General features: G+C 37.9%; 3 protein-coding genes and 1 long non-coding RNA gene across 4 annotated transcripts; 1 reads left to right on the forward strand and 3 right to left on the reverse strand.

Moving 5' to 3' along the window:
- Window positions 1–3,966: 3,966 nt before the first annotated feature.
- Window positions 3,967–8,997, forward strand: LOC112290174 (transcription factor-like protein DPB). The gene is made up of 10 exons (XM_024536195.3): window positions 3,967–4,184; window positions 5,123–5,514; window positions 5,932–6,008; window positions 6,286–6,329; window positions 6,545–6,607; window positions 6,995–7,141; window positions 7,364–7,432; window positions 7,753–7,848; window positions 8,166–8,236; window positions 8,478–8,997. Exons 2-10 carry the CDS (start codon window positions 5,441–5,443, stop codon window positions 8,764–8,766), a joined length of 930 nt encoding a protein of 309 aa, XP_024391963.1. The 5' UTR covers window positions 3,967–4,184; window positions 5,123–5,440; the 3' UTR covers window positions 8,767–8,997.
- A 3,753-nt stretch (window positions 8,998–12,750) lies between these two features.
- On the reverse strand, window positions 12,751–13,694 carry LOC141046076 (protein DMP3-like). The gene has a single exon (XM_073538067.2). The coding sequence runs from the start codon at window positions 13,543–13,545 to the stop codon at window positions 12,874–12,876; it is 672 nt and encodes a 223-aa protein (XP_073394168.1). The 5' UTR covers window positions 13,546–13,694; the 3' UTR covers window positions 12,751–12,873.
- Window positions 13,695–15,586: 1,892 nt separating this feature from the next.
- Window positions 15,587–16,285, reverse strand: LOC149987979 (uncharacterized). Its single transcript, XR_016506154.1, has 2 exons — window positions 16,145–16,285; window positions 15,587–16,009 (listed from the first exon to the last, which is right to left on the reverse strand). It is a non-coding gene; the product is annotated as an uncharacterized LOC149987979 (long non-coding RNA).
- Window positions 16,286–18,126: 1,841 nt separating this feature from the next.
- On the reverse strand, window positions 18,127–21,512 carry LOC112290782 (uncharacterized). The gene is made up of 3 exons (XM_024537457.3): window positions 20,165–21,512; window positions 19,222–19,522; window positions 18,127–18,999 (listed from the first exon to the last, which is right to left on the reverse strand). The coding sequence occupies exons 1-3, from the start codon at window positions 20,506–20,508 to the stop codon at window positions 18,460–18,462; spliced, it is 1,185 nt and encodes a 394-aa protein (XP_024393225.1). The 5' UTR covers window positions 20,509–21,512; the 3' UTR covers window positions 18,127–18,459.
- Between the last annotated feature and the right edge of the window lie 365 nt (window positions 21,513–21,877).

Consider the following 21,877-nt stretch of genomic DNA (forward strand, 5'->3'; position numbering starts at 1 on the left):
CACGTGGTTTGGACTTGTTGATACGTAGTAAATATTGAGGATTTCTACAAATGTGTGACATGTTTCATACGAAATTGATAATTGAGTCGTCAGTTTTGTATTCTTCTAATTAGTGTTTCTGAAAAACTTGTGAGTGCACACATGCCTACTTATTAGGAAAAACAAAGAATTAAATGCAAATGTGTGTAGGGATAGATCATAAATATTTTGCACTTCGATGCCACTGTTTGTGGTTGAATAAGTTGTGGAGTCATTACGTTTGAAAGGTACAGAACTAACTGAAAATGACCTTGATTGACACCATTTTTTTTAATTTTGTTTTTTTGTATTTGGTTATCTAGCTCTAGTAGTTTTTGTATAATTTTAACAAATAAAATCAAAATTAAACGATTAAATCTTCTAGTACCAACATGTAATTATATATACTCTTAAATACTTTAAGTTTCAAGGATTCAAAAACAATTGTTGTTAAACGTCCTAGTTATTTTGTTTGCAAATATACATTTGTAACAAAGCTGTATGTCAGTTTTATTTCACTTTTTGAATTCAATTTAAATAATTCCTAGAATGCAATGCATGTACTATATTAAAGAAATATTCTTAAAACTTGATTGGATAATTTGTACAAATTGATTTTAGAATGAATTTTGTAATGAAGAGACTTAAATAAGTTATTTAATTGATTATTTTTGTTGAAACTTATTTAGTTTTAGGTGTGAAAGCTTCAAATAACTATATTGTACTTTTAATATTATAGTGAAAGGAAGATATTCTTCTTTGTTAAGAAGTTGATTTGGTCTAGGATTTAAGCACTTTTGTAGTCCATATTTTTCTAATCTAAAATATACTAAAGTTGATATTTTAATTCACTAATATGTATACTAAATTGTAATATTTTATTTAGTCAAGCAATAAACCAACAATATATATATATATATATATATATATATATATATTCCTTCATAAAAGCAAAATAATTTTTAGACCAATATAAAAAAAAACCTCATACCCTTCCTCCCATCACCAAACAAACAAAAAAAAATAAAGAGAGGAAGTGAAAGAAAGAAAGAGGCCCAAACTTAAATACACTCTATATCTTCTTTCAACCTCATTTGTTGCTTCCATGCCTAATGGATCCATATTTCAAACATTTTCAAATGCTATTGTGTTGTGGTTTGGTTACTATGTGAAAATATTGTGTTATATGTTTGATATGCAATTTACTAAGTAACATGGTAAAAGCCATGCTAGTAGATTTTAATTGGTTATAGAATGTAGTTAAACTACTACTTTAAAAGGAGGTTATTTAAAAGAATTACTATTAGAATTTACATAACTTTATTTTCTTTTGATAGTGGCTTTTATGATTAATTTTAGTTGATAATAACTTTTACATATTTAAAATCACCTTCATTAGATATTAGTGACTCTTGAAGTCTTATTTTGTTTCTTTTATTTTATGTTTAGGGCATATATTATATAAATCTTATTAGAAAAAGTAGCAAAAAGAAAAATTAGGGCATGCATATGGATACATGGAGATGGATGATGAAAATCTCCATTTCTATTGACCAAAAATTATGCCCAATGGACTTCAAGGAGGCTGCCTGAGGTTTTATAAAGGAGATATAGGTGCTTAAAGTTAAAGTGTCAATTTTGTATCTATTGTCACTCTTTTGGACATAACACGCTCGTTCAGAAAGCAATGAAGGATCAACAACTAGGATTGAAGAGAGTTTTTTTTTTTTTTTTTTTTTTTTTTTGTTTACAACACTTTTTGCATACTGCTTGATGAATTCTAAGCTAGGATGAAGGAGTTATAGGAAGTTGAAGTCAGCGCAGTAAATAATCTAATTTACTAGTAGTTGTGTTTTGAACTATATCTTGAGCAAATTTGAAAAGATTTTGGTTCAACATTTTCAAGAATGTATATAATCATGTTAATAAACTTTGTGTACAAATTTTGTGGCATTTGAGATTTAAGTTTTTGAGATATGAAGAAAATAGTACTTGGGTGCTTGTAAGTTAGGGTTTAGAGCACTTGCTAGGGTTTCTAAGATGCCAAAAGATCGGTAGCAAATTTATGGTTCATTATTTTTTATAGTAAAGCTTAAGGATAATAGCTACATTATATAAATATTTTAAAGAAATTTAATAGTTAAATCAAGAGATATAAGATTGTAAAGTTCGGGAAAAAAAAATCCTTTATTCAAAAAAAAAAAAAAAAAAAAAGAAGTTGTAAAAGGGTTTTATTATACTTTTGGTTTTCTATTATGGTTGGAAAAGAAGGAAATGGTAGTGGGAACTCTATTGGGGCATCACCATTGCAGCTTGATTTTGCTATAGCTCAAATGTTTCAAGCATTTGTTTTTTATATGCAGCAATAGCAAGCAATGGAACGTAAAGAAGCAATGGCTATTAAAGCCTTACAATCTGATGTTGGTTTATTGGATGAGTTTGATAGAAGAAATATTTCTAAGTATCTAAAATATTGTTTACAGATTGAAAATCACACCACACAACAATGCACTCAACAGTGAAGGAGTAGGACAAGTAGGAGGAAGAGGACACATGATTGGTGGTTTGTTAAATTATAACTCTAAGCTAATAGTCATGTGCATCATTCATAGTGTCCATTGTGGCAAAATAAATGACTATTCCTAGCATGGTTGCCAAAATGTTATTCCGGAGGTGGTGATGGTCAGAAATATATTATAGAATTATAATAATAAAATATTGACACATCCAAGATGTATATGTTACCTTTGGTGTAATACTTTTATGCAAACACCACAATGTTTACAAGTACATTAGACTTAATGAATTAATACTTTCTTTTTTATTCATTCAAGTAAAATATTACATAATTTTGTCCAGAGAGAATGCTTGTAGAACTTGACAAACTAGTGCATTGTATGCTATAATATTGACTATTAAACATCTAAATTCCAAAAAAAAAAGAGAAAAAAAGAGTGTCCTTCTGAGGGTATTTATAAAGCCTAAAACTTTTTTAATCACCATTTTTATCCTACTTTTGCAACAATGCTACTAACTAGTTACTAAAATGGTTTTTTATTGTTGTGACTTTATCCGATCTTCTTACTATATTGAAATACAATAACCTTCTTTGTCACAACTTTTTACTTAAATTTTTTGTTGACATCATCTGTAGACTTGATAATGGAATATTAATAACTAATATTTAATTCATAAAATTTTAAGTAAATAAATTAATAAATATAAAATACTAGATCTTATTAGAATTAATACTTAAAAAAAAATTTAATGTTTATTTGTTCAAAAGCATGGATCAGTAATATATATAAATATAAATATATATATATATATATATACACACACACACACACACACACACACACATATATATATATATATATATATATATATTTTAAAAAATGAAAATTCACTGAGAAAAATCCCAATTTTAAATTCAATTCATGCAAAACACCAAATAAAAATCATAAAATCCATCTCTTAATTATCATTATTAAAATCTACCAATAATATTATTCAGAATATCAGTACAATTTTACATAATAATAATAACCCTAATAATAATTATAAAAATATCATATACTTGCACTCCAATTTTGAAAACTTGTAACTAGACACCCAATTTCTCAATACGTCGAAACCTCACCCTCCCTCACCAAACAAAGAGAGAGAGAGGCGCCGAAGGGCACTCCTCTCCCAATCTCGTTTGTTGCTCCATGGCAAGGGACTCGCATTCAAACATTTTCAAACGCGCTAAACAGTGAACGAGGAGGACGAGGACACACGACCACCGCCTATCACCGGTTTTGGCGGATGCGGGAATTTGAACAGAGCGCCGTAGCAGGGTGGAAGCTTCCCTGGGGCTGCCCTGAAATCAGCAGCTAGCACCCACTCGGCTCGGCCAAACCCAAAGGAAGGCAGCAAGCAAGCAAACAACGTAACGCAAAGCAAAGCAGCACCGAAAGGAAAGGGAAGGAAACGGGAAGAAGAAGGGGAGAGCATCAATCAGCATCGGGACCCGCAGCCAGCAGCAGATCAGTAGTGCATTCATATTTCTGTTTGATTTGATGCCCCTCCCCCCTACTCACTCCCTCCCTCCCTTCACCGGCATTCAGATAGATAGATGCCCACAGCGAGAGAGAGAGTGGCGCACCTCCTCCGCCGTCAAGGTTGTCTGTCTGTCGCCTCCTCTTGCGTTTCTCTACCTTTCTGCTTGGGTCACACATTGTATGGCGGTTTGTGGGTGGGTGCTCTTTGGGCTGGTTTCGCTTAGGGTTCTTCTACCTCCTCGTGCGGAGGTGCGGGTAATTGTGGGTGTCGGAGTTTGAAGGGATTTTGGTTCTGGGTTGTGCCCACTTGGACTGTTGAGCGCCGGAGCCCGCTGTCTCGAAGGCCAACATTGTGGAGTATATTTTGGTCTTCGTATTTGGTTTCGCTCTGGGTTTTGTTTTGGGCTCCGATTCTGTTGAATGGTGCTCCAAGAGATGGGTTTGGAGATGTACCAAGTGTTTAGATTGAATAAGCAGGGCTATCAACTGAGTGATTTTATGGTTAGTGGACACGAACGTCGTTTTTTTAGGTTTGGGAAGTTAGTGCCCTGAGACCGCTGGATGAAATGTCTGTCTTCTCTGCTTCCTGGACATGTGGGTTTTTTTTTTTTTTTTTTTTTTTCCTCCCCATTTACGATGTCTAGGAATTGAGGCTTCGTCTCTTGTTCGCTTGTCGCATTTGATGCGTTTGACGTGATGCATTCGTTGCTAAATGTAGCAGAGACTGTTGTGAGCACATGTGGTTGCTTCTTGTTAAGTTGGGTTTGATAGTGTTGAGCATGCGTCCGATGATGCGTGCCGAATTTTAGTGTTGATGTTATTTATAGTTGCGAAGGGTGTAGCCAGTAGCATGGTTTGTCCAATTCATTTATTTGTTACTATTATTATCGTCAAATTTATTTTGGGGGTGGGGTGGGTAGATGCGGCGCAGTGTAATTGATGTGATCACACACAGAATTTTGTAGAGCAACTTCATGAAGGGTGGTGATGTTTCTCGTGCGTGAGCAGACGAAGCTCTAGTGGTCTTCGTTGTAGCTCAACTGTTTTTTGATGTACAGATGCAGGGATAGTGTTGCAGTTGCTTGCCAAGAGGTAGCTGTGCATCGTGGAGCTGTAGCATAATTCGCAGTGATTGGCAAATCTCCAATGTGGTGGGACCAACAGGGGGCTCAATCCCACTACAAGGATTCAATGTGTTTTCGTTAATGGCCTCAGTCAAATGGATTTGGTGGATTTCAAGCACAGAGACTCAGATTCCCAGAGCTTGATCACTATCTGCAATTATATTTAATTCATACTCGCATCACCTTGACTATACAATTTAGGAGATTGGTCAGAAGATTTGAGTCCTTCGTGTACACACATACTGGGACACAATGGTGAGCAACGGTATTGACGCCCGGCTCTCACACCTTGATGATCCCGATTCTCCAGATGCCGAAGTAATTGGGTGAGTGGTGATGGGACCTCATTCTGCACCTGGGATTATGCATGGGGAGTTTCGGTCATTGGTATTAAAATCTCTAGAATATGTTAGAATGGTGGAAGAACTTTTCACTTGGTACTTTGGAATTCCGTGATTTTGTGATTCTGATCAGTGTTTTACCACTGCTGTATTGACTATCAATTTGTTAGTGACCAACATCAGTCCCACAATTGCACTGGGTCACACGTAAGTTGTGTAGGGTTATTAATTTGTTGGTCAAGGTTCGATGATGCTTCTTGGGCGGTTCGACTGAAGATCGAGGTTATGGTTAAGATTCAAGTAATTAGTTAATGTTGCTTGATTGTGATCTATTGCTCCACTCTTCCATCAATGCTGTTTTATGGTCAAATTCGCTGAGGGATGGTGTGTTTCTGTTAAAAGAGGAAAGAAAAAACGAGGTGGAAGGGCAGGTGGAGGAGAGAAGGGTGGAAAAGGTCTTCGGCACTTCAGCATGAAAGGTGACAGCCTATTCTTTGATTTTTTTTTTTCTTTTTTTTAATAGTTTTCTTCCGGTCAAGACTTAGAAGGAAGTGATAGTGTCTCCATGTCCTCTAGTTTAATCGTGTCGTTCCATTGACTATGCTAGGTTTTTCTTCCTTCTTACCAGTGATAAAAGCTGCTAGTGTCGAGACGTAGCTATATATTTAGGGTCTGTGAAGCCGTACAATGGATTCTCTTGAATTACACCTTTTCAACATGGCGATCTTCTATCCTCATTGCTTGGGAATGAATCAGTATGCGAAAAAGTGGAAAGCAAGGGGCGGACCACTTACAATGAGGTAAGGTCATGACTCGTGCTTTTGAAGTCATTCGTTCCATTAGGATTGCAGCAAGTGTATTGTCAAGTGTCAGTTCTTCGACACTACTTCTGGTTGAAATACTTTGTACTCTTTCCGAATTCGGTGTTATGGGCTGCCAATATGTCTTTGGTTGGGTTTAAGGCTTAGCTCTTCTTGGTTTTGACCCTCTGTAAACCGTTCATTCCCCGTCACAGGTGGCAGATGAGTTAGTTGCCGAGTTTACTAATCCAGACAGCCCTCACGTCTCCCCTGATCAGGTGTGTAGAGCTGTTGATCTATCAGTATGTGGATTTTGATGTTGTTTGTGACGCCCTTGCGCCTAGTTATTTATAATTGAGTTTGCATCAGTGTGCATCCTTATTTTGAATCAAGTTAACCTGTAGGTTTAGTGGATGGTAGGTAGTTCCTGTGGCATAATCACGACAATTAAATAGTTTTCAGAGGAAATTGTTATCGAATGATGTAGACTTAAACATAATTAAAATCATGATTAGAATGCCCGAAATGCAGCAATTCGGTCACGCCGGAGGTTGTTCTGGGTGCGATGTTGCAGAATTGCGACTCTTCCCAAAATAATGAATGTCTCCTCGATGATTTCTCTGTCTCTTCATGGATTTAACATTATTGGTGTACTTCTTTGGCAGCAACAATATGATGAGAAGAACATTCGGCGGCGTGTTTATGATGCCCTTAATGTCCTCATGGCTGTGGGTATAATTTTGAAGGACAAAAAAGACATTCAGTGGAAGGGGTTTCCGTCTGCCAGCCTTGACGATGTTGCAGATCTGAAGGTGACTTGGGCTTTGTTAGTGCTTCTACGCTCTATTCAGCTTTTATTCCTCTAGTTTTCAAATTGAAGTTTGATCGCATCATACCCTTTTGGATGTGATGATCTGAATAACCTTGATTTTTTTAATGAGGGTATCCACGTTGAAAAAGAGTTTGACCAACTGCCTCAATAGCCGCGTTGAGGATAAGATGAGTCCTTTAAAACTAATGGTGGATGCGTGCAGGCTGAAAGCATGCGGATCAGAGGAAGAATCGAGCGTAAATCTGCCTATCTACATGAATTACAGTCTCAGGTACTTCATTATTTTAAAATTGTTCTAGTTTGTGAAGTTTACCGAAGGTTTGTTGTTCTCATTTAAGGTGGAATTTTGCTGCTGAGTAGCTGTAATATGTATTGTAGCGTTTGCCATGGGTGATTTTAGTTGAAATATCTGAATAGATTGATGATACCTGCTCTGATTAATTGGTGATTAAGTTGACTGTTGATGTTTAAATGGCTAAGCTGCTACGAAATAAGTTCTTGTGGATGTGGAACCACTCATTTAAGGTGGAAGATTAATCAATGAGACCTCCATTTAGCAACGTGCATTTTTGTCTGTTGGTCCGTTTGCAGATGACTGGCTTGCGTAACCTGGTTTCTCGCAATGAGCGACTTTCTCAGGGAAACAACTCAGTTCCGCATGTGGCACTTCCATTTATTCTTGTGCAAGTATATTGCCAACTCTTACCTGAACTTGTTCGACCAATTTGTTCGATATTGGTCTCCGCATCAGTCTGTCTCTGTACTGGATAAACTTTTCATTGTGCAAGGCTTTAGTAACCATGCCGTCTTTGTTTTGCCTTCAATTGCTTTATTTTAATTTTTTTGTACGGCTTATTCTAAGTGTCAACGCATCATGGTGGTTTTTTTAGACGTGAACTGACTAATCAAAGCTTTATTTTTGGGTGCAATGAGGTTGGATGTCTTTACTCTTTCGTGTGAAATTGGAATTCTGTTTTTGAAGTTTTGGTGGGATTGATCAACAGACTCGACCGCAGGCTACTGTGGAAGTAGAAATTTCTGAGGACATGCAAGTTGTGCATTTCGATTTCAACAGGTCTGAAATTCTTAATATCTCTTGTTTCATTTTTGGTATAAAAATCCATCCTCACAATTCATGTGCAATGTGCTTCTATGATACCGAAGTTCTATCAGCTTTTGCCTGCTCAACTTTGCAAGCCAGTGTTCTTACTAATTGTTGATGATATGTATGAGCTGGAAGGAGCCAGGCTTTGGGTGGCATATGCTACCTCTTTATCTGGCCAAAGTCTTATTGAACGAACGATGAATTATTGCAGTACACCATTTGAGCTTCATGACGATGCATATGTCCTCAAGGCAATGAACTTGCAAGAACAGCCGGATAGTAATTGCCCAGATGGGTTGGATCATGCCGACTTCGATGATGGGCTCGGCAATTTTGGAGAGGATTCCCCGCCGCTCTCTGGCGTATTTCAGCGTTCAATGTATCCTGCTCATCCCAGCTCCCCTTATTATGCCTCTATGTCCAGTGCTGGTAAAAATTCGTCTTGGCCTCCCGTCCCAGGTATTCTAAAATCCAAGGTGAAGCATGAGAATGCCTCATAGTGGTATTCATGTTGAGAAGTGGTGGTTTGAAAACAAATAGGTACACCTGTAGAAAGGACCTCTTAGAACTTGATTAGTACTCTGGCCACAAAGCCTGACTTTTCGTTTTAATGTATTGCACCACTAACCATTGATATTTATTTGAGCATAGAGTAAGATTTGCCTCAGCTAACCCCCTGCAAAGGAGCTGTACAATACATGAATAATAGAATGATTCTTTTGCGAAAGTAATTATCTCCAAGCGCTTTGAAACTTTTGATTTCTTAGATCCCCTTATCGTCCTGTCATTACCTGCAGCTTTGATATTTAGGAACATGATTTTGGACACCGCGGCTCTTACTTCGTATCCCTTTCTTATGTGTTCACGAACCGGGCTTCTTTAAGTGGGACTTTTCAGTTTACACCCACTGCAGTTCCTGTCAACATTTCTACTGTATGACCAGTCTAGCAGGTTGAACAACACATCAGATGATTCCCAGGCGCCTTGTCTGGAGGGTTCTGTCCTAAGAAGCATTGCCTATGTGAGTTCTCATTTCACCGTTCCACTATCACAATCTGATCGAACATGTAAAGCTCTGTTCCGACAGAATAAGTTTCTGCTTATGGAACCATGTGGTTGAGTAACAGTCAATACTACTATTTGTGATTAGGCACAATCCCAATCGCTCAACCACATAATTATTGAATCCTAATTTGGACCCAAGGAAACCAAAATTGGTGTGCAGTTTCAACGGGAAGTTCTGGATTCTCATTTAACCATTAGGACAAGAACTAGATTTAATTTAGTAGTTTGTGAATGCAATAAGTGTTAAAACAGTGATTTCAATATTTTAGATTAAATGATTCATTCTAGGGACGATATGTAATGACTAAACAGTAGTGTAGCCATCTGTTTATGGAGTATGAAATGACCAGTGTTGTACATGGAAAAGTATGCAAACAGCATGGATGAAATGATAATGAATACTTCATTAGAGAGGTACTTGATACTTTGTGTAGTAAATTAATGTATTATAAATTGATTCTCAATGGTTCAAATAATGAATACGTACTTTGCTCTCTTATGTTTGCTTCGCTTACAAGGTAGTTTCAATGGATGATATAAAATACTTGTAGTCCTTTTGTCTTCAACTTGATAAGAAAAACTAATATTCTTATCTTACTAAATTGTTTTTAGCATCAAGTCACCAAACATTTGGATAGAAGAATCTTTAACCTTCACTAATAAGACAAAGTTGAGAATAACACCAAACAAGTCATCTCCATCAATGGTCTCTAAATTTTTTAAGGTATTTTTACAAATATATCTTTACCAATAAGTCAAAGTCAAGAAGAATAATAAAGAAACCTACAATAATGGCCTCTAAATCCTTCAAGGTAATATTACTAAAACAAGTTACATTTCATCATAGCTAATAATGTCATGACTAAGCTTTTTTGATTGAGATTCCACTAATAAGTTATTAGAGAATACTTAAGTTGCTGATGTTGCAAATATTTGGCAATGATATATATATTTTTTGTTAATAAAGCTAATCTCATAAGATAGATTTTGGCAACTTACATCTTTTAGACATAGGTTGGATAAGATGTCTTGGCATCAATTAATAATTTTCTTCTTATTAGTCTTCTTATTGTAGGTTAGTCTTTGGTGTTGATATTGACATTATTATTAGCACTATTATTGCAAAATAAATCTTTGCCAATCTTGTTATAAAATGTAAAGTTAAAATTTTGTATATCAACCTTCTTGGCAAAAGATATCAAGACTTAGATGTTAGGTGCTTCAAAAGAGTTGTTGCTATTTGTGGTCATAATAACCTTGTCGATATGCTTCTTCATTATTTATCTCAATTGTTTTATAAATACTCTCTAATTAAAACTTCTTCAATAAATATATATTTTTTTCTTATCTTTCTTTACCCTCTTTACTTCCATCTTACACATCTCAAATTATGCCATCACTATCTTAGGAGTCTTAACCTCTTCAAAACCCTATAATGCATAACTTGTAAAATTAATGAAGATTTGAAGTGGTTTGTCTTGTTATACATTCATTTTCATTTATCCAAAATGTGTTTTACATACATCCACACAAACACAAAGGTCCTTTGCATTTCTTCTAAAAGACTCTTGAATTACATGAGAATCTATTATTAAATCTAATATTAATACTAATCCTTGTAGATGCTAAATATTTCTATTGTCTAGGGCCTTCTATATATATGAACAACATGACAATTTTACTTTCCCTTGTCACAATAGTAAGAACCTTCTTATACTTATTATTTAAAGCTTTTGACATTTTCGACATAATATCTACTTCAATAAACACATTTTATTTATAAATTTAATCTTTTGCAATCTCAATTAATAGCAATATCTATTAAAGATATGTTAAAACATTAGGGTTGTTTTTATTGTTGATAATACTTATGAACTTTGATGGCAACTTTTGTCCATAATCTTGGTAAATATCTTAAATTCCTAAATTTGTATCAATTAATAAAATACAATTAATTTACAAGATTTAATGGCACATCTTCAAAAATATATTTATTTACCAACTTCTACAATATTAGTGCAAAACAAAAGATGTGGTATAGAAGTATGTTAGTGGTAGTTGTAAACTATTCTATAAGATCATAATATATCATTCTTTTCTTGTTCATCTTAAATAACATCTAGTGCTCCAATTTTAAAGACAATAGTAGTTTTCAACATTTGATACATAATGTGATTACATATGTAAATATTTCAGCTTGCAGTTTTACAATAAAATAATAATTTTAGATCAAAATATTTATAAAACAAGTAAAAGAGGAAAATAACAAAAAAAAAAAAAAAAAAAAAAAAAAACCTTAAAAACAAAAATACTTTATTGTTGGAAGAGAATATATTATTCTTATGCATGTAGACTTTATTTAGTTAAATATAGCTCGTCTTCTCATTACTACTATATAAAGGAATAATGATGTAAATATTAATGTCATTGTAAATAACATCAAATACATACTCATTTTTTTATAAATTGAGTTTACTAGGAATATTACTAATTATTGATATGGATCTTATTATTGTTGATATCTTACATCTTCATAAACAATATCATTATTTGGCAATATACATTGGTACAACATTTGGTCCATAATAACATCTCTTTATCCAATTAAGCTACTTTAGGCAAAAGACTTGCTATCTGAAGACAAATATTAAAAAAATTATGTGGGTTTTGGCTAATTCTGGGTTTACAAAGAGATAAATAGGCTTCACCGGCACTCATCATTGGTAACCATTGTAACATGGTTTTTGAACGACCAGAAAATCATTAACTGATACATTAAACTACTAGATTGTGAAATGTCAACAATTAATATAAATAAAGAGTAACATACAAACGACAAACTAAGTTCACCGACAAACAGTTCGGGAGCGTCGAAGCCTCATTCCCGCTCGCTTTGACAGCAGTACGGCGAAGTTCACCGCAATGAGAGCACCACAGCACCGAACGCGTGATGCGGCGACGCATCCAGGTCGATCTATCAGGTTTTGTACCAAATCGTGTGCATCACCATAAAATTTTCCCATACTTCAATGCCCACAATCGAACAATTAAGCGAAGCCACTGCAAGGATATCGCCTTGCCTGATAGAGTATTATACAGAATATTGTTCAGAACAACCTTTCATGAAGAGGTTGAGTGTGACAGAAAACGACAACTTATCACAGAAAAATAATTGGCCTTCCCGGACTGGTGAGTGCCTAAAGGATCGGACAGTGAAATATATCGTCTGTCTCACAAATTCATATTCTAATCTCAGCTTCCGAATTTTCAGACTTCTCATCATCCTATTATTTGCAACCATGGTTGCAATCTGTACAAGACTGTTCGATTGTTGAGTGTCTGCTCGGTTGGAACAAATTTCTGCAGATGCAGAGTTTGATAATGATATTCATTGTTATCATCAGCGAACCTATGTCGGATTGCTTCAGCTATTGAAATTCTGTTCCAGCTATTGGACCCTTCTCCTCAAGAGAAATTCCTGCTGATGCTCAGCATTTGCCTTCAGTCCTCGTTCTTCGGGATTACACCATTCTGTTCAATTGTTAATGTTTTGTCCCTTCATCATCTACTCTGACTGTAATCCTTGAGTTGTTGCTTACCTTTTTGACCGTGTTCGGAGTTGGTACGGGCATAGAGTTCCCAACTCCGTGCCTGATCTTGGCCGAGAAGGTGCAGAAAAAGCTTAGCAGTGCAGTTAACAGTACCGGCAATGTCTTCAGCAGTGTGTCAGACATTTTAGGATAGAAGCATGTGGAAACTGGATCTGTGAACAAGGTCAAGGTGAGAAACGACATCGCTGACAAGATGGCATTGATGTAGTCCGTCGGCATGGGTTTATACCTAGGCTCTTGAATGTATCTTTTGCTTTTCTTCATGGTCTCCTCCTTCTTTTTGGTTTGGAACTCGTGACTGTCAGGCAAAGAAACATTGCAATTCTCTCCCATCATTTCCTCAGCTTCATATCCAGGCACGAAAAGTCCATTCCTTGTAATAAATCCGTTGTACACTTTGCCATCCGGTGCTTGGTAGCTATCCGTGAAGCTGCTAAGTATACATCCCGTGGCAAGAAATGCAAGAGCGATTACCGTCATAACCACTTCGGTCACGCCGCATTTGCCGTTGTTAGTCGCCAAGGGTGCTATCACTTGGAAGGTGAGAAAGGTGCCTGTCGGAAGAAGGTATGAGAGCTTGGTTGTCGTATCAACGGTCGACATCGTGGCTACCTTCACAACTTCCAACTCGTATTCTGCTCGACAAGGGATGCACTCAAATGCTCAATGATACGAGGTAGTTGTGAAAATCTTATTAAAACTTGAAGTTCTAAGAGAGTACACCACTTGTTCACTCTTTCCTATTCCTGCGAAGCGATCAGGTCCTTACTGAATGGTGCTCATCTACTCGCAAACTTACGGATGCGATTAACTCCCTCTCCTCTCTTCGTACTCGACTTGATAACACTGGGCCTTTCACTTTCTTCAGGCGCTAAGCTTATATCTCAGCAACACCTATCGAAGCTGTATTGTGGGATGATATTAAGGTGGTCCACAAGCGCTATGCCTCATGGTTGAGTCAAATCTACGCTTTCTTGCACTATTTCGAGGTTCGAGCGTGTAGGCGTCGTTCCGATACTTCAGTCCTAAGTTCGGGAATGACGCGGCACCTGCGTATGTAGCGCCTCCATCCTAGACCCCTGCCCAGAAAGGTTGACCTCGATTCACTAGCATATTCCTCTTTGAGATACAATGCTCGTGAGATCCAAGATTTTGCAGTCAGTAGCTATGATTGCAAATTCACTCTACCCCAAGGTCTGCAGGCGCCACCTCCTTATACCTCGACAGTGTCGTCATCTACCTGAAGTCTAAACTTCAGTCTATCTCGCGGAGTATCGAATCGCAAGGCAGATCGATGCATGCCTTACCGTGCATCCCAAGAAACTCATTGGATGTCGGTACACCTACCGAAGATTCATGACATGTGTGCTGGCAACAACAGTTCCCAGACATGTGATCCAACTCTAGCAATATGCCAGAGTGAAGGGCGATTTCACGGCAGCATTGGCTTGCGGTGGATGAACTCATCCTCTGGACTTATATTCAGGGGGGAGGTTGCTCGTTAATTAATAGTGAAAAATAGACTAAAAAAAAGATCACCACTTGAAGCAAAAGTTTATGAACTTTGTGAAAAAGTCTGCCATTATTGTCTGAACGAGATCTCATTATCTGTTGCAACGTTGCAATACATAGGTTTTGATGTTTTAGGTCAAACCTATAACATCAAATTGCACAGATTTTGATTTATTGTAAGTTATGAGTTGGAATAACTTCCCACCATTTTGAATGGGGTCTTCTCACCCTCCTGTAGACGTTACTTGTAGACCTGGCTTATTTTTAAGGACATGAATCTGAGGGAATCCAAGCTTTGAAGCACTCGGAAGCCTACTTACAACCGGAAAATCGTAGATTTTATGACCAGTGTTTAGCTATGTGGTTTCGTTTTCATAAACATTACCAGACCTTCAGACAGCTGGCTTTGAGAAAATACGGTTTGCGATAGAAGTGGGCTGCAAGCTGTGTCATAGATGTACATGAATCATCAACGCCTCTGAAATGGATCATCGTCAAATCTACGTTTTCTCAGTCAGTGACTTCGTCCATCTTTCACAAGAAAAAGTACCTGGACCTTTGACGGGTATCATTAGTCACACTTTCCAAACACAGCTTGCAGCCCCACTCCGAACATGACAAATACTTTTTCACGACGAGTACACAAACTTGGAGACTAAGCTGACTGCACCAAAAAATAACGTCAAACCAATACTGAACTGGTAATGAAAAAGATCAGCAAACCATGTGCACCGGTCTCAGCTGAGGGTTCCCGTAGTACTACTGAGCAGGTTTGAGGCAGCCAGAATCTTTGAATTCTCCGATGAATTCCCTTGGGTTTATTACTGGCGTTCAAGCCGGTAGAATCCTGCAAACGCAATTCAGAGGTTCAATAAATTCTATGGCGATAATAGAGAGCATTTACTTTACAGAAAATTTGAGTAATTAAATAAAGCCATTACCTCCAAGCTGCCATTCACCAGTTTTTAACTCTCATTAAATGCACATGATAAATTGTTCACAAAATAAGCACAAGCCACGAAGCAACCATACTAAACTTAGCAACATACGAGGGCTTTCTTTGGCCACACTCAACTGAAATGTTTTGTACTTATCAGGAAATTACGACGACGATCAAATTTGCAGGTGGGACTTAAAGTTGGCGTCGGGATCGTCTGTACAGTGAAAGTCAAGATGGCTGGGTACCCGAGCAGCCGGATTCCACGTTGAAGAAATTTTTACTCCAATTGTGCAGCAGTGTGCTTCTACAGTTCTAATGCTGCGCACCAGAGACCCTGAGGAGTCTGTTTAATCACAGCACGTGCTTTTGCGAATCAAGTAACTGCAACTACTGTTACAAATGTCAAAATGATTAACAACATTATAAACAACACTGATTCGATTAAAAAGTGTTGCTCCAAATATGTCCTGCATCTGACAGATCCAACTAATGTGGCCTTGTCTACATAGAATCTAACTGTAAAATCTCTTCTACGTGAGTGTCGAACCATTCAACCTCCATGACTTTGGAAGTGCTTGCAGCAGGACTCTGCATCAAACTGTTCCCACTCTATCACTGCATCAAACCCAAGCAGATTCGAGATCAACTAATACGTTTGCCACAGGTCGCCAAGAGAAGTGACACAAAAAGCACGAACACAGCAAAGCAAAAAAATATACAAAAGACTCCATTCTTAAACAATCATCATACCTTTGCCCTGCAATGCAACGTAGCTTAGAATGTAAACAGAGGTAAGATTGAGACCGAGCGTTATGGTTTCTAGGGTTCTCGAACTACCATCAAAGGGCTGGAGCCAAGCAGGGTTTGGCGGAACCCAAGCTCAAAGCTCAAAGCTTTAGACATCGCCGAGCGTGCAAGAAACAGTAGCAAAAACGCGATGGCAATGCAACCCACAAACGGAGATGATAGACAGAGCTCCAGGCGTCCTGCTGCATCAAGTTCTGCTCCGATACCCTAATAACCATGACGCAAAAGCCTGCGAGAAAACAGGATCAGAACCTCGACACTCATTGCCGACTCTGCATGAGCTGCAAGACCCGATGCACTTGAAAAACACTAAACCTCGATGCCGATGACTTGTTTTGGATAGTTTAAAGTGACACTTTTCACATAATTTTTTTAATGTTGTGTCACCTTGTATTTTGTAATTTTACATAAAAAAGTTGCCAAAACTTAATGAATGAAATTTCTTAAATGGGTTTTAAAATCTTTATAAATGTCACAAGAACTATATTTGTCTTTTAATAATTGTTGTTTTTTATTTGTTTTTTTCTATTTTTAATTTTAAACCATGAAAACTATTATTCAAATTTCTATTAATAAAAATCTATTACAAAAATTAAAAAAACTTAGCTTACAATATACATAGGTATTAAACTTAAGTCCACTAAATTAACTAAATGGGTGTGGGTTTTTAGCATGATATCTATAATTTTGTCAAATTTTATCCAGGTTTATACCACAATTAGAATTCATCCATTGTTTTTCAGATGTATCTAGAGAATGGATGTTTTACAGGTGAATAATCCATATCAAATTTTTACTTTAAAGGTATTGTTTTATTTAAGGTAATCTTAAAATTACAATTGATTAAATTCAAAGTAGTATTTTCAAATATTTAAAATTAGTTTCTATTTTAAGATCTACACATGTGTTGAGTTGTTCTAATCTATTCAATTTAGATTTAGAAAGATTCTTTTTTTCTTTTTTTTTTTCTTTTACTTTTCTTTTTTTTTTTCAAAATTCTATTGTAACATGTAACTATTTTACTTATCATTATTATAGTTTTTATTTGATTAAGACCATAATTTTTGTTCAATTTATTATCAATATTATTGCTGTTTGTTGTTTTGGTACAATTATAGTACTATATTTTATTTTATTTCTGATTTTTTTTGTTCTAGATTTAATTTAATTATTTTGCTTATGTGGTGGTTTTTATTCTACTCAACTAATATTAAGGTTATAAAAATATATATATATATATATATATATATATTTTTTTAATAGTATATTTTTGTACCACTAAGAAAAATAAATATACAAACAATAAAGAAATAGATATTAGATAGAAAATAACTTTAAAAAACTATTATTATATTTAAAGAAACTTGAATCTTTTGAGCAAAGATCAATATATAATAAAGACATTGAAAAGACTAAGAATGGTCTTAGTCTTAGTCCTACTTCTATATTACAAAGATCATATAGAAACTTTCTAAAGATCTCAAGGCTTGTGTTCCAAACATCAAAGTTGTAAATTAGTTCTTTAATGGCTTTTTAAAAATAATTATTTATATTTGTATTTATTTGAGATATACAAACATTTATTACATCACCTATCCTAAATCCTCCTCTTTTTCTTTTATCCCTTTTAAGAATGATTTTTTAGAAGAAACAATGAATATATTTTATTCTCTGCTGAATCATAAAAACACATAACTGAAATTCTCTGCTGAATCGATGCCAGTTTTGATTGTAGCCAACACCTCATTCGACATCGGTCTCCGTCGACAATCGAGGTGGGTGCTTGGGATCTGACCACTTCATCGACCCGGTGGAAGAATCGGTGCGTCACTAGAATCGATCAAGTTCAACTCAACGTATCATTTCATCGTTGGTGTTTAGACTGGCGTTTCACAACACAACTAAAATTCTTATGACTCAGAAGATATAGAAATAGGTGGAGTTTTCTGTACTGAAGTGCTGACAATTTTACAGATGAAGCAGGCTACGAGAGGTATAAACTCACATAGCAGAGTTCACATGAACACATGGGTCCGTCGTCAAAGTCCATCGCGTGCTGCTCTCTACATGCTGCTCTAATCCGTATGCATATCAACACTAGGAGGTACGTTCTTCGCCCGATCCCAACCTTTATCAACATGCCGAAAGCAACTTCGATTCAACCCGCCGCCACTAGTTTCAAGGAAAACGCATGAAGCTCAGAATCTGCAACTGATGTTCGCTGGACGAATGTCAAGCAAGGAATCATGGCGGTGAACTCAAGTGACAATCTTCGGAGCCAGAGAGGGGATTTGGTAAGAAGCACCATACATTTCAAAGTAGTATGGATGTCTTTCAATCACAGCCCACTCGCTCGCACCATACCTCTTGAACATGCGGAACAGCTGCAAGATGGAGGTTTGATATTTGTGCCAGATCTTAGCGTTTGGTACGCACTGGGTTAATATGCCGCACTGATTCGCACGCAAGCAGTAGTCGACATCCTCGAAAGCAGCTTTCGGGAAGCTCTCGTCGAAGCCACCAACTTGAGAGATTAGCTTCTTGGAAATCCGGATCGAGATGTTGCATGAAGGGGCGTATAGCAGACCCTCTCCATTGATCTTGATTCTGCCGTTGAGGGTGCCGAAGTGGTCATGGAACTCGTCAACGAAGGTGTTGGTGTAGCCGAACGTGAGCCCGGACAAAATGGCACCGTCGGATGCTTCCGTCTTCTTCTTCAACTCGTAATAGTGTGCTGCCACCATAGCTTCCACCCAGCGGCTGTCTGCTTCACAATCTGAGTCGATGAAATTGACGATCTGCAGCATGTATCACGCATCAGTTAGTCTCCCGGTAGCTCTTCGAAATACACACCGAAGAATAACTGAAAATAACATACAACAAAGTTGAGAAATGCAAGCTGACACCCCCCCGCCCCCTTTTTTTTTTGGAACGTGTCGAGATTTCAGGGTGTGAGGACATGGTTAATTAAAAGAAATGTGCAGTTTTCATTTGGAAACTGAATTGCTGCTGTGAATCACCTGGGCCTTGTACTCAGATATGGCGAGGCCAAGGCCGAGAGTTCGCGCTGCCGCAGGGCCATGATTCTTCGGACGTTTGACGAGCCTGGTGTTCGCGGGAAGCTTCACAAGGTTCTCGTCACTTTGGCCGGTTACAGAGCTTCTGTACCAAGGAAAGGGTGAGCAATCGTCGACTAGAATCACCTGTGTTGCCTTGTAGGTTTGGTTGGCGAGACTGGATATCAGCTCCAGAACTTCCTTCCGTTGCTGAAGCGTTCTTACGAAAATGGGAGCCACTATTGCAACCGTCGGCCGAAATTCACTGTTGCACACGTTAGGGTCGCAACAACAGCTGTTAAAAAGAGAGTAGAATTTACATATGCAAGACCTAGACTAAAATTCTGCCGAACGCTGGTACCCAGTGGATCACTTATCCCAACGTAGCAACATTTGCAAAGGTGAACGCACTTTTTTCTTTTTCTGAGAACTGTTACATGCAGTAAAGCACTACAGCCATCTCAACCGCAATTTTATTCTTTTGACTGGGAATGTCAAACCTGTTTTACATATATACTTTGAGACACACAACACACAAACCTTGGCACTCCTCTCTGCAGATAGACAACTTGGAGTACAGATGTTAGAAAGGATGAGATCAGAGCTCATCAGGGAAGATCCTGCTTTTGATAGCAGAAACAAATCCTGCAAGAATCAAGGGGAAAACAAACGGTACCAGGCAACGTAAACTATGCAACTATGTCTTGTCAGTCAACCTGGCGTGCATGTTGAAGGCATAAAAGAAACGAGGCTGCTTTCCTGCGGCTAGAAGATTTTTTACCAGCAAACGACCCGGTAAGAAACATGCGGAACATAAAGACAACATTTGTACCTCGGGTTCTTATCTTAGTGGCACGAGTATTTAATGCATTCTCCACTTTCATACAAGGTCAAGAGAGAGTTCAACCTCAATTCCACATCTGCGCTCTCCATCCTGAGCTCCTGAAAGTCAGTGTCAGCCTCGTCGGTGGAGGCTTGTTGGCTTTCTGTATCTTCGGGTGAATCTTCAGAGGCTTCTTCGGCAACTCGTTGCTTGGAGGTCGAGAACGTCGGGATCGGCGGCGGCAGTGATGGAGCTCGAGTACGCTTCTCAGGATGCTCTCTCCCCAGGGCGAAGCCAGTGACGCACACAATTTTCAGGAAGCAGAAGACTAACTTGTAGAAGAACGAAAGCGTGCTGTCCCGCATCACTGTCTTTACCTCGTATGCGATGCTGATGCAGAGGTTCTGGAATTCGACGGTCCCCGTCATGGTGATCTTTCGTAACAAGGTATTTCCTAAAGATAACTCACAGCACTAACTCAATATTGCCTGGTCTGCTGACTTCAAGCCTTGAAGTTGGCTTTGAGGTTAGAGATTCGCTATGATCTGAATCTGTATGCTACAATTCCTAGAAGACAGTAGATGTGCTTCACAAAAGCGTAGAAGATTTTACGTTGTCTGCTCACAGACGAAAGGCGCACTCACATCCCACGAGAGTGCTGGTGCGTAAAGAAAAAAGGCACAGTGCGAAATTCTCAAAACTCGGATTGTGAAACAGTGCAGATGAAAGTCATGCGTTTGCAAGCATCAACAATGCATACAACTCAAACAGAACACACGTAGAAGAGAGAAGAATTGGCGCCTCACACTGGAAGATTCGTAAGACAGAAACGCAACACCTTTAGAAAAGATGATGAAAAGAAAGTCAATATTTCCCAGCTAAACCTCGGCTAAAAAATTAGTGCGCGCAAACCAAATCGAAACATATATATTTTTTCAACGCATCCGTTTAGTGCAGAAGAGCAGGCGAAACTGGCATGAAATAATTGAGCAATTCAATGTCCTATAGATCAAGGCCAGCGCCTTTCTTAACTGATCTAAAACTACTAAAATTTCCAATTACTTCGTGACTCTCTTGCTTTCTGCAATAGATTCCTGCGGCAGAAAGCTCTTGAAAAAATATCTAATTCTGTAAACTACAGCTAACCCCTCTCTCCTGCTCTAAAACCAACTTAACACACACAACAACGAAATCAGCTTCCTTCTACTGATCTTCAAGCAGATCTTTCAGCACAACGAAATCGAAATCCACAGAACAAAATTCAGCAGGCGTCCAGACCAAAACCAGCACCCCGAGCACAAGCTTTGCGCATCGAGCAGGGAAAGAGGTGGTGACTCTGGCTGGGTCTGTAAGAGAAACGAAGGAAGCGCCACAGATATACACTTCGGAGAAAGCCTGCGTGGAGACATATCACACAAGGGCAAGACCAGGGGGTGGGGGGTGGGGAGTGGAAGGAGGAGGGAATATACTAAGGGCGACGGGGGGCTTGGTCCCGAGCGTTCGTCACCCATAGATTCTTCGCCTAGTTCCTTTCTTTTCCAACGCCATGCAACGAGTGCTGAGAGCCGATCATGCCTGGAAGGTGGCCAGTCTGTCAGACTTTCTATTCAGACGCCCCCGCGAGGCTTTCAGGGCCTCCAAGGCTGTCAGGCGAACCTCGGTTCAGGATTAGTTTAGTCTACCACCTTCTCGGTGCGTAATTCGTTGCTAATTTCCACCCATAATCTCGTTCCTACGATTCACCGAATCCTCTGAAAAAAAACACTTCCTACCCAACTGTTAAAAAAATCTCCGTGG

The sequence above is a fragment of the Physcomitrium patens genome, chromosome 13 (assembly GCF_059467195.1).
Source record: "Physcomitrium patens ecotype Gransden chromosome 13, ASM5946719v1, whole genome shotgun sequence".
In the NCBI taxonomy this organism is placed as follows: domain Eukaryota; kingdom Viridiplantae; phylum Streptophyta; class Bryopsida; order Funariales; family Funariaceae; genus Physcomitrium; species Physcomitrium patens.